Genomic DNA, 12,759 nt, shown 5'->3' with positions numbered 1-12,759 from the left:
GCTCGTGGCCAATGACAATTTTAGCCCAGCACAGCCTAATCTTGATATAACCAGGTAATAAGACAGCATTGGTAACAGTGTAAGTCCAACTCACTTATTATCTTTATTTAGGGGTGAAGGGAGAGCAAATGTTGAAAAGAAAGACCAAGCAAAATAGTTGATATTAGTACCTTGACTTGGCTGATTTGTTCATTGCAGCCCTTTAAGTAACACTTGTGCTGGGTTCGATGGGAACTTGGTGCTGCTAAGGGAGGCATTGCTGAGTCCTGCAGTGTAACACGTTGTGCTGGCGCTGCTGTGCTCAGCTGGCTTAGCCCAGGCTTTGCAGGAAGCTGTGTGTAACAGGTAGGGATTGAAGCAGTGCCAGTTAAAAGGGAGAATTTGCTTAAGAAAAAGGCCTGAGCAAATCCTGGGATGTTGTTGCACATGATGATGGATGGGTTACTAATGGTGTATGTAGGGGGAAGAACTCTTCAGGTAAGGTTCCAAAACTGGAAGGGGGAAACTTGCCGTAGGGCCGGGACAGCCCCAGTGCTGCTGTGTAGTGCAGTGCTTCTCCATCCCAAGATGGAAGAGGGAACAAACAGGAAATTAATGACATCTGCACTGCTGAGTCTGGCACACAGCCTTTAGGAGAGGGAGAGTTTCAGCGTATTTCGGATGGGATGTTCCTCTGAAACAGCACAGGGCAAAGGAAAGCAGTTTCTCTGTTAGGATGCTGTTGACTTTCACTTCAGTGGAACTCACTTTAAGTGGGAAAGGTCTGGCAATAAATGCTTTATTAGGTCCTCCTGCTGCTAAGAAAAAACAGTCACAGAGCAGAGTGCAACTAATTTGTAGCTGGTGAAACTGGCAGTGAGTCAGTCAGTACTGATCCTCATGACAAGTAAAAGTGACTCGGGATGGTTTGGTGGCTGCACTGTGACTGCTGGGAAGGTGACTTTGAGTCCATCTTCAGCGTGTGATTTCCAGCAGTAACGTTTCTTTCAGTGCAGTCTGAGGGTGATGGGACGTGGGAGTACTTTTTCTGTCCCTTTTTTCCTTTTTTGTTTTGTTTTTAAAGTATCTCCTACCAAGCAACATTTATACTGACTCCTAACATTATTGTGACTGTTGGTGTCCCTGATGAAGCATGAAATAAGCTTTAGAAGTGTCAGTTCCAGCCCATCATGATCAAACGCGTGGTCAGCGTAACATGGAGCAGGGAGGAGGGCTGAGTGAAATGGGGCTGGCAGGGCACTGCGAAGTTCTCCCAGCCATTAGTGTGTCTGAACAGGGTGGAAATGAATTCCAGTCCTGGGCAGTTGTGGTCAGCAGCTGAGAGCTGCCTGCTGTGGTTCTGCTGAATGGCAGAGCTCGCTGCAGCTGGGCACCATCAGTCAGACAGCAAGATGTGTTCATTTCAGTGACCTCTGTTAACACACCTGCATAACGAGCTTCTCTTCGTCCTCTCTCATTCTTAAATCCGTAAAACAGGCTGTGCAGAGCACTGGGGCACCAAAATGAGATGCCTCAGGGTGACAGGCTTTGACAAGCCAGTGGTTAGCACGGAGAAAGTGGGATAATGGGCCAAAACAAAACAGAACTAGATTTCCCAGTGCTTTAGCTTGATACCAGGCCATGTGTTCCAAGTATTTGTGTTACTTTGCTGTGCTCCGTGCCAGTTGTTTAGTTAACTGGTTTACCCTGGCACGTTACCTGGCTGTAACAATTGCAGGCAGGAAAAGAACCAGAGGGATTTTTAATAACTTTTAGATGGTTTTTTTGCATCGCGCTGGTGTCACATGGCTCTAATGACCCACATTAGCTCTAATACCAATTCATTGGAGCCCTTATACACCAAAGGGTCAAAACATTCCTAATGAGCATTGTTGAAATGAAGGCATTTGTTTTCCAATAAAATTACAAGAGTGGCAAGAAGGAGTGAAAAGCATTCAGAAGTCAAAGAGGCTCCTGTTTGGAACAGAGGATGAGCAGCAGGGAAGGAGATTTGGGGTTCTGTTTCCTCTTTCTCTGTTTCCAACCTGTGCTTGGGGTTGGTGGTAGACTGAAGCAAATGAGACAAGGTAGTCACGTACAGCTCAGCTCTCTTTGTTATTAGCTTAACCATTCACGCTTTATTTACTTGAACTTATTCTGGTATTGTACTTCCCTTATTACAGGAGGAAATGGTGATTTAATGCTGTGCTTGAAGTTGTTCCACTTCTTTTTCAACCCCATTTCTGGAAATTCCCATCCAGCCGACCGTGTGGGCTGCCCTGGTTTTGGCAGCAGTGTGGGAAGTGTTTCTGGGGGAGCTGTGCCAGCTGACACCCACCGCCCCGACGGCATCATTGAAAGGCTTCCCACGCTGCTCTGCCAAAAGGAGGGATGACTTCACCCCTTCACAAAGCATCCAGATCGTCATTAGGTTATAAGAGCAGCGGGTTCTGTCAGAAGTGTAAAGTGCTGCAAGGAAGTCTGCTGTTTGTTTTTGGGGTTTTTTTTTTGTTTTTTTTTGTTTGTTTTTTTGTTTTGTTTTGTAAAATGAGTGATTTCTTTCCTTTTTTCACAGGTTCTTCAAAGAACTTGAAGCAAGACATCAGAACAACATCTTCATCGATGATATCAGCGATATTGTGGAGAAGCACACTTCTTCAACGTTTGATCCTTATGTAAAATACTGCACTAATGAAGTCTATCAGCAGCGGACACTTCAGAAATTGCTGTAAGAGCTAAGTTCAAGATACAATTGCAAAATCACCCCATTTAGTAGGAGGCAAAGGCCGTGGCGTTTGGTGCAAGGCCTGTAGCTCACAGCAAAGCGTGTCTTTACATGCTTGGTGTCCCTGCACACTGAAGTGCCTTTGAAGTCTCTGAGAGTGGAAACATGCTGGGCTGCATCACACAGTCCTGCTTGTGGCCACGTGGCATGTTGCCTTTCTGCTGATAAGTACAGGTCTGCATATTTACCAAAGCTGTGCTTTGCTTCTTTGCTACCTATGAGTCTGTGTGCACTCATGTTCACCTGTGGGAGAAAATGAGCTCTCTAAATGTCAGTACTGGTTGTGCATATCTAAGTAAACATCACTGAAAGCTGTGATACAAATCTTTCCAACCACATTTCCCCTATTTCTGAAATCTGCCAATTTTCACAGCTCTTGTTTAAAACATTCTGTTACGTTCTCCTCCCTTTTTCCCACCAGAGCTACAAATCCAGCATTTAAGGAGGCGTTGGCACGCATTGAGTCCCATGAAGACTGCAGGAATTTACCGATGTTCTCCTTCCTCATTCTCCCTATGCAGAGAGTTACTCGACTTCCATTACTGATGGATGTGAGAATGTTGTTCTATTTTTCCTTCATGTGTTCTTTTAACGTTAGCTCTCCTTTGTGTTTGATTCCTGGGTGATCCCACTGCCTGTACGAGGTACGGGGCTGTAAGTACTGACAGCTCGGCTTAGCATGAAGCGCAGAAGCGTTTATTTGGTTGTGCAGTGGAAAATTAAATACTTATTTAATACTTACTTAAGTTCAATGAAAAAGGACCTGCAGTAGAATTGCTTCTGAAACCAAGAAGAAACCTGGCACAGAAGTTTCACAGGCTGTTAGGATAAAAATTAATTAATTAGTATCATTTCATGCATCCGTATGTCCATGGTGTTCTCTCATTTAGCACATTTGTCCATAAGTTCCCTGGTGGTGCTTCAGCTCTTTGATTACCATTAATTGCTATGCAAATGTCTCTATTTGCTGCAGTTGGTGCTTTTTAGTTCTCTGAAGTAGTGGATGTTTTCTTTCAGACAATTTGTCAGAAAACTCCTAAAGATTCACCAAAATATGAGAACTGCAAGCAGGCCCTGAAAGAAGTAAGCAAGGTATGTCTGGAAATACAAAACTTTCAAGCAGAGCATTGTGGTATGAAAAGAAAAGGAGGAATCTCAGGGTTGTCAGTTTTTTGCCTTCAAGATCTCAGTTTGAGAAAGCATAACACATCACAGACTGTTATTAAGTGTGATGTATTGAGCATCATTAGAAACTAAGAATAATTGAAAAGGAACTTCCTCTCCCTGTGAGGGCTGGATGTGGCCGTGGGCGCTGAACGTTGCTGTGTAAGGGAGAGCAGTGAAGGATATAAAAACTTTGAACTGTCTTAATTGAAATCAATCCACAGTGGCCTTTCTCTTGGCAAAATTACTGTCTTTTTCTTACTTAAGAAGATATCCTGCACTCGGGAACACTGTGCTGTTGCCAACACAATTATTTTTTTCCATAGGAACAGTAAATGGTTTGTGAAGTGTTTGATTTTAAAAGGAGACAAGGCTTATTAACTGTGGGAAGACCTGCATGATATTTATGGAGTTGAAGGGAATGTGATTTGATGCCCTTCTGACTGCACCTGTGAGCACACATGACTCTTCTCCCATGTGCAGGCTTCAGTAAGGCTATGGTGTGTGCTTTGAGATTGTGTTCTAAATGTCGGCCACGATGAAACCATCCCTGGGGTAGTTTCATAGAGTCAGAGAATGGCTTGGGTGGAAAAGGACCTTAAGGATCAACTGATTTCAGTGCCTCTGCTGTGGGCAGGGTTGCCAATCCCTAGACCAGTTTGCCTGAGTTAAACAAGCAGTAAAACAAGCAGTTAAACAAGCAGTGGCACTGCAGTATTTGTACTGTGACTTTCGTCTATGAAAGAGTTGCATGTGTGTGCAGCACCGATTGTCAGGCTGGAAAGATGGCTTCTGTGGGGCAGGGCACTCATTTGGATCAGTGAGTAAGAGAAATAGTAATTATAGTATCATTAGTGTGGGTTGAAAGGGGCATCGGGAGGTCGTCCAGTCCAGCCCCAGAGCAGAACCATCTCTCAGCTCTGACCAGATCACTCCGTGGTGCATTCAGCCTGGTGCTGAAAGCATTGTGACCATCCCTGAATGTGAAAATGTCAGATCCTTTGTAAACACTTCACAGAAGTGCACTGTGTGAAGGAACAGGAGTTACTGGTATCACACATGGTGAGGATGTGAAATACACTCGGTAAATGTCTTGTTTTTCAGTTGGTGCGTTTGTGCAACGAAGGTGCTCGAAAAATGGAAAGGACAGAAATGTTGTACACAATTAACTCCCAGCTGGAATTTAAAATCAAGGTATGATTAAATCAAGGAACAAAAACCATTTAGCATAGGAGGAGCTTTGACTGCATGTTCTTCTGATAGCTTCATTGCCAGCACATAGTAAACTGGGCCAGGCTGCAATCCTGATGCGACTTCTCAGTTAATGGGAAGTCAAATTCATATTCTAAGGTAGCTGAAGCTCTGGAAACTTGAAGAGTAACTGAGGACTGCTGCTCCTTTAGCAAGGTCTGTTAAGCTTCAGGTGAGACTTTTAAGGAAATAGGGTATGAGAACATGCTTTTTTAAAAGAATGAAGTAGCAATGATTACTGAAGAATGAATGCCCAGACTCTGGGTTTAGCTCTGTGGATGGAAGTGTGTTTAAGTGGTCAGTCTTGTTCTGGGTAAGTCCTGACTCCAGAAGGATATTTCTCAAGTTGTCCAAAGTATTTATAATAAAGTAATAAAGGAAACATCTCATAAGTGACATCACAGCATCTGCTAACACTGGTGGATAATAGTCTCAGGTAGTTGCATAACTGAAAATAGAGCTTTAAATAGTTTGACTGCATTGGGTCATTGGCTTCCCACATTCCTTCCCAGTTTTCTGACCTGCAGAAGAACGTGGCAGGTTTTAAATGCCTTTAAATTGTTTTTCTGCTGGCAGGGGTTGGGATATGGATCTGACCTTGCAGGAGCAATAGGCCCTGTGTGATCCTTGCAGTGTGCTTGCTGGGACTGGCAGCTCTTGCTGATTTCATGACAATAACAGAACTTTATCTTCTTTTTCTGTATTCTTTATGCAAGTTTTTTTCCCTCCATGTCTCTTAAATACAACCACTGAGTGGTTTAGACTTCTTTTGTTGGAGCAGGTGCCAGCTGGAATGCTTACCGGATTGTTTTGGCCAAGTTTCAGCACATTTTAAGTTCTGATGGCTTATTTTACATAGAAAGGAGGTGAAATATGCATTGTAGTCTTTTGGCAATTAAGGGAAAATTAATATTAAAGTAAACACAGGATGCCTCTGGAATACAGTCAGCCAGGAAAATCTGATGAACTCATTTGGAATAGAGATTAGAGGGCTTTTTTAGTTCATACTCTAGAAATCTTCAGAGTAGCTTTTATCTGAAGAACAATGATGATGATTCCGTTCTATAACCATTATAAATCAGGTGAACTATTTCTGTTCTTTTCTCATGAAGCATTTTGTAATTCTCACTTTCTTTGGTGTGACTGTAGAGCATTACATAGGAGTACGAGAGAAGCTGCTAAAACCCACATCACTTCTGTACATGGCTGAGGATACAAATCAGCCTGAGGCAAGACTGAAGTTGAAGGCTTCTTTAATTTGTAATGATTTGTAAGGGTTCCAAAGGACTGCTGCACTGCTGGTCTAACTGAGGGCTGCTGGAGGAGCCACTGCACTGTGAGGATCTGAGTGCCATGGGCAGCCCAGCAGGCAGGGACAGCCAGCCATAATTGCGTCCTGTCCATGTCCGTGTTCACTGTGTGAGGGAAGGAGCTGCTGCCAGTGCTGAACAAGCAGTTCTCCTCTTCTTAGGGCATCAGTTCCACCCTGAAGTGCGAGCAGTCAAATCTGCTCATTTTTACCCTAGATGAGCAATTAGGTCATGAATATGAGACTTTTCAAGTATTTGCAGGCTGTTACTTGTGGACTGTGTGGATGATAAAGATGCTTTAGAACTCCTGATCTCTGTGCTTTGAGTTTTTTCAAGTGGGTTTTGTTTTTCCAAATATTTAAGACTGTTACCTGATCTTGAAAAAGGAGGGGAAATAAGCTACTTTTAAAGGATTGAAATGTTATTTTTTTTGGTTTTTAGCCATTTCCTTTGGTTTCTTCTTCGCGGTGGTTGGTGAAAAGGGGCGAGTTAACAGCGTATGTAGAAGACACGGGACTTTTCTCCAAAAGGACTTGTAAGCAGCAGGTGTACTTCTTCCTCTTCAATGATGTCCTCATTATTACCAAGAAGAAGAGGTAAGAGCTTCGCCAGTACAGAACGGTGTGTTTGGCTCTTGCAGCACAGAGAGACCATCCAGCCTGTAGTTGTCCTGTGAATTGTGACTGCTGTGTGTGCCTCCCCCAAGGGAAATGGAAACCAGCATTTCCTGCCTTGGGAAGGGCAAGCTTGATCACATGCACAGAACTTCTGTGTATTTTCTAGCTGTTTGCTAATTGGAAGGAAAAATGAGGTTTGAAGGGGCCTGGTACTTTTGCAGTGTAACACAGGAGGAAATGTGGATTAAACATGTGTTAATTAGTCGAAATTTGTGGAGATGCTTCTGCAGTCACAGGAATTACCTGGAGAGAGATTTATGGGAAGCTGCTGCCAGGAGTCCCCGCTTAAATCTTTATCACTAGATTTGAGGGGAGACTTAGAATAATCTAAAGGAATTTGCATCCTCTGATGTTGCTGTTAAATAATATTTGATACATAAACCTTCCTGAGGCTGAAAACTGTTTGGAAGGATGATTTTGCCTTTGCATTGACCAGGTGGGCCAAATTCCAGCTATTTGTAAGAGACCCTCCTCTGTGAAACTTCAGTCGTAACTTTAATGAGAAGTAACGAGGAATGAGGTAGAATATTCCAAGATGGAGGGAAGTACATTTAAGTCAAAATACTGTTAAATGGGCAAGGGGAAAAATTAATAGAGTTGTCCCCAGCTCTTAATGCTGCAACCATGATTCTGAGGTTGAGTGTTAATGGAGGTCCCTGCTGGAACGTTCCCTTAAAGGCCCCTTGTTACATCTCTGGCCTCACACCACAGCCCTCTCACTTCTTAAGCTGTGTTTTTCTTGTGGGCCCGCTGCTGTTCTATGGCTGTGTTGGTAGCTGAGTAAATGACTGAGTTAGGAAAACAGTGACAAGTTTAATTATCTGTGGTGTTTATTGGCTTCTTGTCCAGATTATAATGCAGATTTTTATAGCAATGCATCTTATTAAAGCTTTGGTGCTTTTGATTTATAACACCTTCCAGCTGATGGAATTGAAACATCCTAAATGGGCCCAGAAACCAAAACTAAAGCAAACTTAACAATCAGCTTGGTCTGGTCACTTGAATAACACCCCCTGAGCAAACCAGAATTGAAGATGGTTTGTGTGAACTTCCCAGATTCTCTGGGCACAGAGTAGGTACTTAACAAGTCAACATGGTCATTAATAACATCTGAGCTCTGGTGAGCTGTTCTCCTACCCCAGCGTTACCATGGACACAGCAGCAATGGACAGAAATATTTGTTGCTAGCTGAGTTCAGATGTTTGTATTTTTAGTGGAGCAGTTGCTTTCTTGAAAGATTCTTAGCATTGTACAACAAAATCACTCTACTGTGCTAAAAATACTAATTACTTAGTGCTGCAGTCATGCTGCTGCATCCTTTCCCCAAAGTTCAGCTGTCCTGTGTGAGCAGTTTGCCATATATGCAGAAGCGCAGGGACAGGCAGTTGTTCCATCACACTTCGACCAAGTCGATTGAACAGCAGATGAGAAATACTCAGTACCATTGAGAAAAGCACAGGAAGGGACATGTGGCCGGTGCTGTGGTACCTGCCACATCGATCTAGAGAATAAAATCCTGCATTTCCATACAGCTCCGCTCTCAGCTTTTCTTCTATCTCCTTAAGCTCATTGCTGAACTGCAAATGGCCACTGCTGTGGCCACAGCTCCCACTACAGTGTCCATTAAACCATCAGTGTGTTGACATTGGATTTTGAAGGTGACATTCCAACACAGCAAGTAGCCAGCAATGTAATTCACATCTTGAGTTCTTTCAGCCTGCTCCGTGATGCAGATGGCTGCAGTGTGGTTCTTCATACCGTTGTCCTATCTTGGAAATGGCTTTCTCTGAGCTAGTGAAGAAGTTACCCCAAGTTTCTCAGAGTATGATGACATCAGTGCCTTGCTGGGATAGAGGATATTTACTTTACTGATAATACCTCCATGTTTGTATGCATTTCTATCAAAGTGAATTTTCAGCACTCGATGGCTTGTCAGCTTCTGAGTGTATCTGGACAGAGGAATGCAGCTGGACTTCATGCACTGGAAATCACCCGAGGGTTAAATTCTGCCTGGCAGTGTTACCTGTTCACAGCTGCCTGAAAAAACATGTTTTTTTTCCAAGCTGCCAGGAATTATTTTGTCACTAAAGTAATAATGCTAAAGATGGTTAAATGTTGCTGAAGGAGATTCACCACTTTATAGATAGGATAAAGGAATTAGTCCTGCTGGAAGGGAGCAGTTTGTGTGGGGGCCTCTCAGGGAGTGTAGGAGGTAAAAAGATAAAGGTTCCTTAATAGTTTAACATCAGATGTTTTATTGAATGGAGGTAAGATGGATCTGTGCAAGTTTATCTCAGTTGATTAATTAATTGGGAGTGCATTCATTATTTACTATGCAAATATATAGACTCCGTTTCTTTAGTTTGCAGTTCAAGACTCCCGACTGCCTCGGGCAGCATTCACAGCTGGGTGTGCTGGGTCTGCCCTTGGCTGGGCAGGGATTGCCAGCCACGTGGAAGAGGTTTTAAGCACTGAGCTGACATTTTACAAAACAAGAGTATGAATCTTGTAATGTCACTCAAGCTTCTTATGTTTTTGAGGCAATTAGTTTCACTGCTTTGAAAACTGTGAAGCATGCAATTAATTTCCACTTGAAAACTATGTTTTCAGTATTGCTTTAGAAGCACAGGTCCTAACCGTACTGTAATGGACTGATAGGATGGTTCCAGTAACTTGTGACTGCCGTCATACAGCACTGTCACACCTGCAGTGCCTTGTCCAGGTGTTTGCCCTCCTCTCTCTCCCCCTCTCCCGTGTCTTTAGCTGTCAAGCAAACTTTGATGAGCAGCAGTGACTCTCCTGTTGACAAACTGAAAGCTGCTGTTTGAGGCAAAGCATGTTTTCATTTATGTGACAGCATTCTTAAGATAACAGTGACATTTCTCATCAGTGATGGTGTATTACAGTGTAGGTAAAGCAGATTCCGTAACACTGAACTTGTGGCTTTTGTTTTTAATGGTTCTGCAGTGATGAGAGTTACAACGTCACCGATTATTCCCTGAGGGAGCAGCTGGTGGTACAGCAGTGTGACAGCGAGGACCTGACCTCTTCTCCCATGAAGAACACTTCAGCCATGCTGTACTCACGGCAGAGCTCCCCAGTTCACCTCTTCAGACTGTCTGTCCTCAGTAACCACGCAGGAGAGAAGGTGGAGCTGCTCCTGGGAACAGACACTCAGTAAGCAACAGCAAATAGCAAAATGAAATGTTAAAATATTGGAGGAAGTCATATACCTCTCTGAGCTTCTCTGCAGTAGCTTTCCACTTGCTGACCTGTCTGTCTAACCTTAGGGAAGGCCTCGTGATGGCTTGTAGCCACCGCAGGTTTGTCATCATAGGGCAGTGGGCATGGCCATGAGCTGCTGGAGCTCAAGGAGTGTTGGGACACCGCTCTGTCTGGAGTTGGGTGGTCCTGTGTGGATCTGGGTGCTGGCATCCACAATCTTTGTGGTTCCAGCTTGAGATATTCTGATTCTGTTTGAACTGCAAATGTGGCTGAGGTATCCAAGTTCCCACTTGTTTGTTGTAGCATAAGTACATTTGTTCAAACATTTCTCTGACAAATGTTCTTCTGAGAGCTGGAAGTTGCCTGTGAACACAGAACCTTTCTGTGATAACAGTTATGTCCAGAGGGCAAGTGCCTACAGGAAACCAGAGCAGCAGCTCTCGCATTGCAGTTGAAAGCACTACACAGATGTGCCTTCTGCAGCCTGTCTGCATGCACAGCTGTCTGCAGGTAGCTGAGGACAGCACTCAGGGCTGCATGACAACAGGGTGCATTCCTGACAGCGCTCTGAGGAGCACTGCAGCGGTGGGCTGAGTTCCCAGCCCTCTCCAGAGCTGCTCCCATCTCACCCTGCAGCACTGCACTGCCAGCACAGCAGCTGGCTGGCTGGGAAGTTCTGCCTTCTGTGTGCTGGGCAGGGAGATTTCCCTTCTTGACAGGAAAACCTTGAAAAATGTCACTTTAGGATTGCTCTGTCTGATACTTCTTCTGTACTGGTTTCTGCCAACCATCTTATCCTAATAGTTATCTGGGCAGCGTGGCATTTATAACACGGTGCAGTAGTAGCAGTGAGCACAGCTGCATCCTGAGGCGTGGTGGTAGCAAGCAGCCATGGGGCATGAATGCTGCGTGCTGCTGTCCTGCAGCTGCGGTTTGTGCATCACTGTAACAATGGTTGGATGGTGCCGGAGTGGGAACAGCACAACAGCACAGGAGGAGGAGTTTGGCACCCCCTGGGGAAGCTGTGGGGCTGTGCTGGGATAGAGGTGGTCCTTGTTCTGAAGCAGTTCTGGAGGGTGTCCTGCTTTGCAAGGGAACAACAAGAAGCATCTTGTTCTTTGGGGCGCACGTCCCCAAGAGGCGCTCATTCCTCTGTGGTGCCATTAACTTTCACACAGCCTGCACAAAAGTGAAAGATCTGGTCTGTTTGGTGGGAGATGGAGGCAGGACGGAAGGCACAGAGCACAGAGTGCTCCAGACAGAGCCCAGCCTGGAAACGGCTCCATTTTGGGTTTGTCTTCGGAGTTTAGAATAACCCTGAAAGAAGCCACAGATCATTAATTATATCTATTAAAGATCTCATTATAAAGTAAGCAGATGATTCAGACTTGTTTGGAAATGCATTTTTATTGGGGAAAAATGAGGCACATTTTTAGTTGTCTGGTCTTTTTATTAAAAGAGATTTTGTTCTACAGCTCTGTTACTGCTTTGCTATACGTGCTTTGTGGTATAATTAGCCGTCTGGCAGATTGTCATCAAGAGGAAGAACTCTAACAATAATTACTTGATTTGAAAGCCACCTTTTAATAGATTACAGATAATTGTGAGCTGTATACATGGGTTGTAGACAAACGTAACCTTCCCCTGGCTGTAAGAGGACAGGGAGGCGATGTGCAGCTGGAGGCTGAGCTGGGGGGGGGGCGAACTGAACACAGCTTTGCACATTGGAGTTAAACACTGATGTCGACTCCGATCTGTAGCACTGTGTGATCCTGTGCTGCCACTTGGAGTTGCTGGAGGCTCCTGTAGGGAAGGATGAGCTCTGGGCAGGAGCTGTGCAGGACGGGTGTTGACAGCAGTGGGCAGTGTGGCCAAGCCCAGGGCTGGCTCAGACCCTGTGTTCTACACCCATCCTTGTGGTACTTCTCCCAAACAGATACAAGTGCTTCTGCAGACATTCCTTGTAGCTGAGTGGTCATTTAGCATGAGATTACCCAGTGGTGCTGGCATCTGTTTTCATAGTTTTATTTTCCAGATTGCCTTTTTATGCATGAAACTTTGATTCTCTTGTAAAAATGCATTAAAGGCTACAGAAGATTATGTGTAAAAGTAGAGGCTTTCCTAGAGAGGCTGAAAGATGGAAGAGGTGTTTTCTTGACTGGATTTTTTGTACGCTTTAATACTGCCCATGGGGAGAGTGGGACTCCAGTGGGAGGATATTCACCAAAGAAATGCTGCTCAGATGTATGAAGAAAGGGATATTCGGACTGGAGGGCAGTCTGGAATTACCCCATTTTTGTAAGCTGTGTGTTAGGAAATGCAATTCTTGTGTTAAGATGTGAATCTGTAAGTAACATGCTTCTAAGGC

At 44.3% G+C, this 12,759-nt stretch overlaps 1 protein-coding gene across 6 annotated transcripts in view; it reads left to right on the top strand.

Moving 5' to 3' along the window:
* ARHGEF26 (Rho guanine nucleotide exchange factor 26) overlaps positions 1–12,759 on the top strand; it is a 32,874-nt gene that overhangs the window by 17,062 nt on the left and 3,053 nt on the right. For 2 of the 6 annotated variants that reach the window (XM_015872184.3, XM_085513717.1), the window contains 6 exons: positions 2,555–2,707; positions 3,186–3,315; positions 3,782–3,856; positions 5,033–5,122; positions 6,931–7,085; positions 10,134–10,343. In XM_015872184.3, coding sequence (XP_015727670.2) covers positions 2,555–2,707; positions 3,186–3,315; positions 3,782–3,856; positions 5,033–5,122; positions 6,931–7,085; positions 10,134–10,343 — 813 coding nt within the window. Of the gene's footprint in view, positions 1–2,162; positions 2,411–2,554; positions 2,708–3,185; positions 3,316–3,781; positions 3,857–4,254; positions 4,387–5,032; positions 5,123–6,930; positions 7,086–10,133; positions 10,344–12,759 lie in introns of those variants that run through there. The other 4 variants (XR_014933624.1, XM_085513715.1, XM_085513716.1 and 1 more) reach the window with 4 other exon arrangements.

This window comes from Coturnix japonica, chromosome 12 (assembly GCF_054131305.1).
Source record: "Coturnix japonica strain WE chromosome 12, WE-NBRP24, whole genome shotgun sequence".
Lineage (NCBI taxonomy): Eukaryota > Metazoa > Chordata > Aves > Galliformes > Phasianidae > Coturnix > Coturnix japonica.
This window is presented reverse-complemented; position numbering and strand designations above follow the sequence as displayed.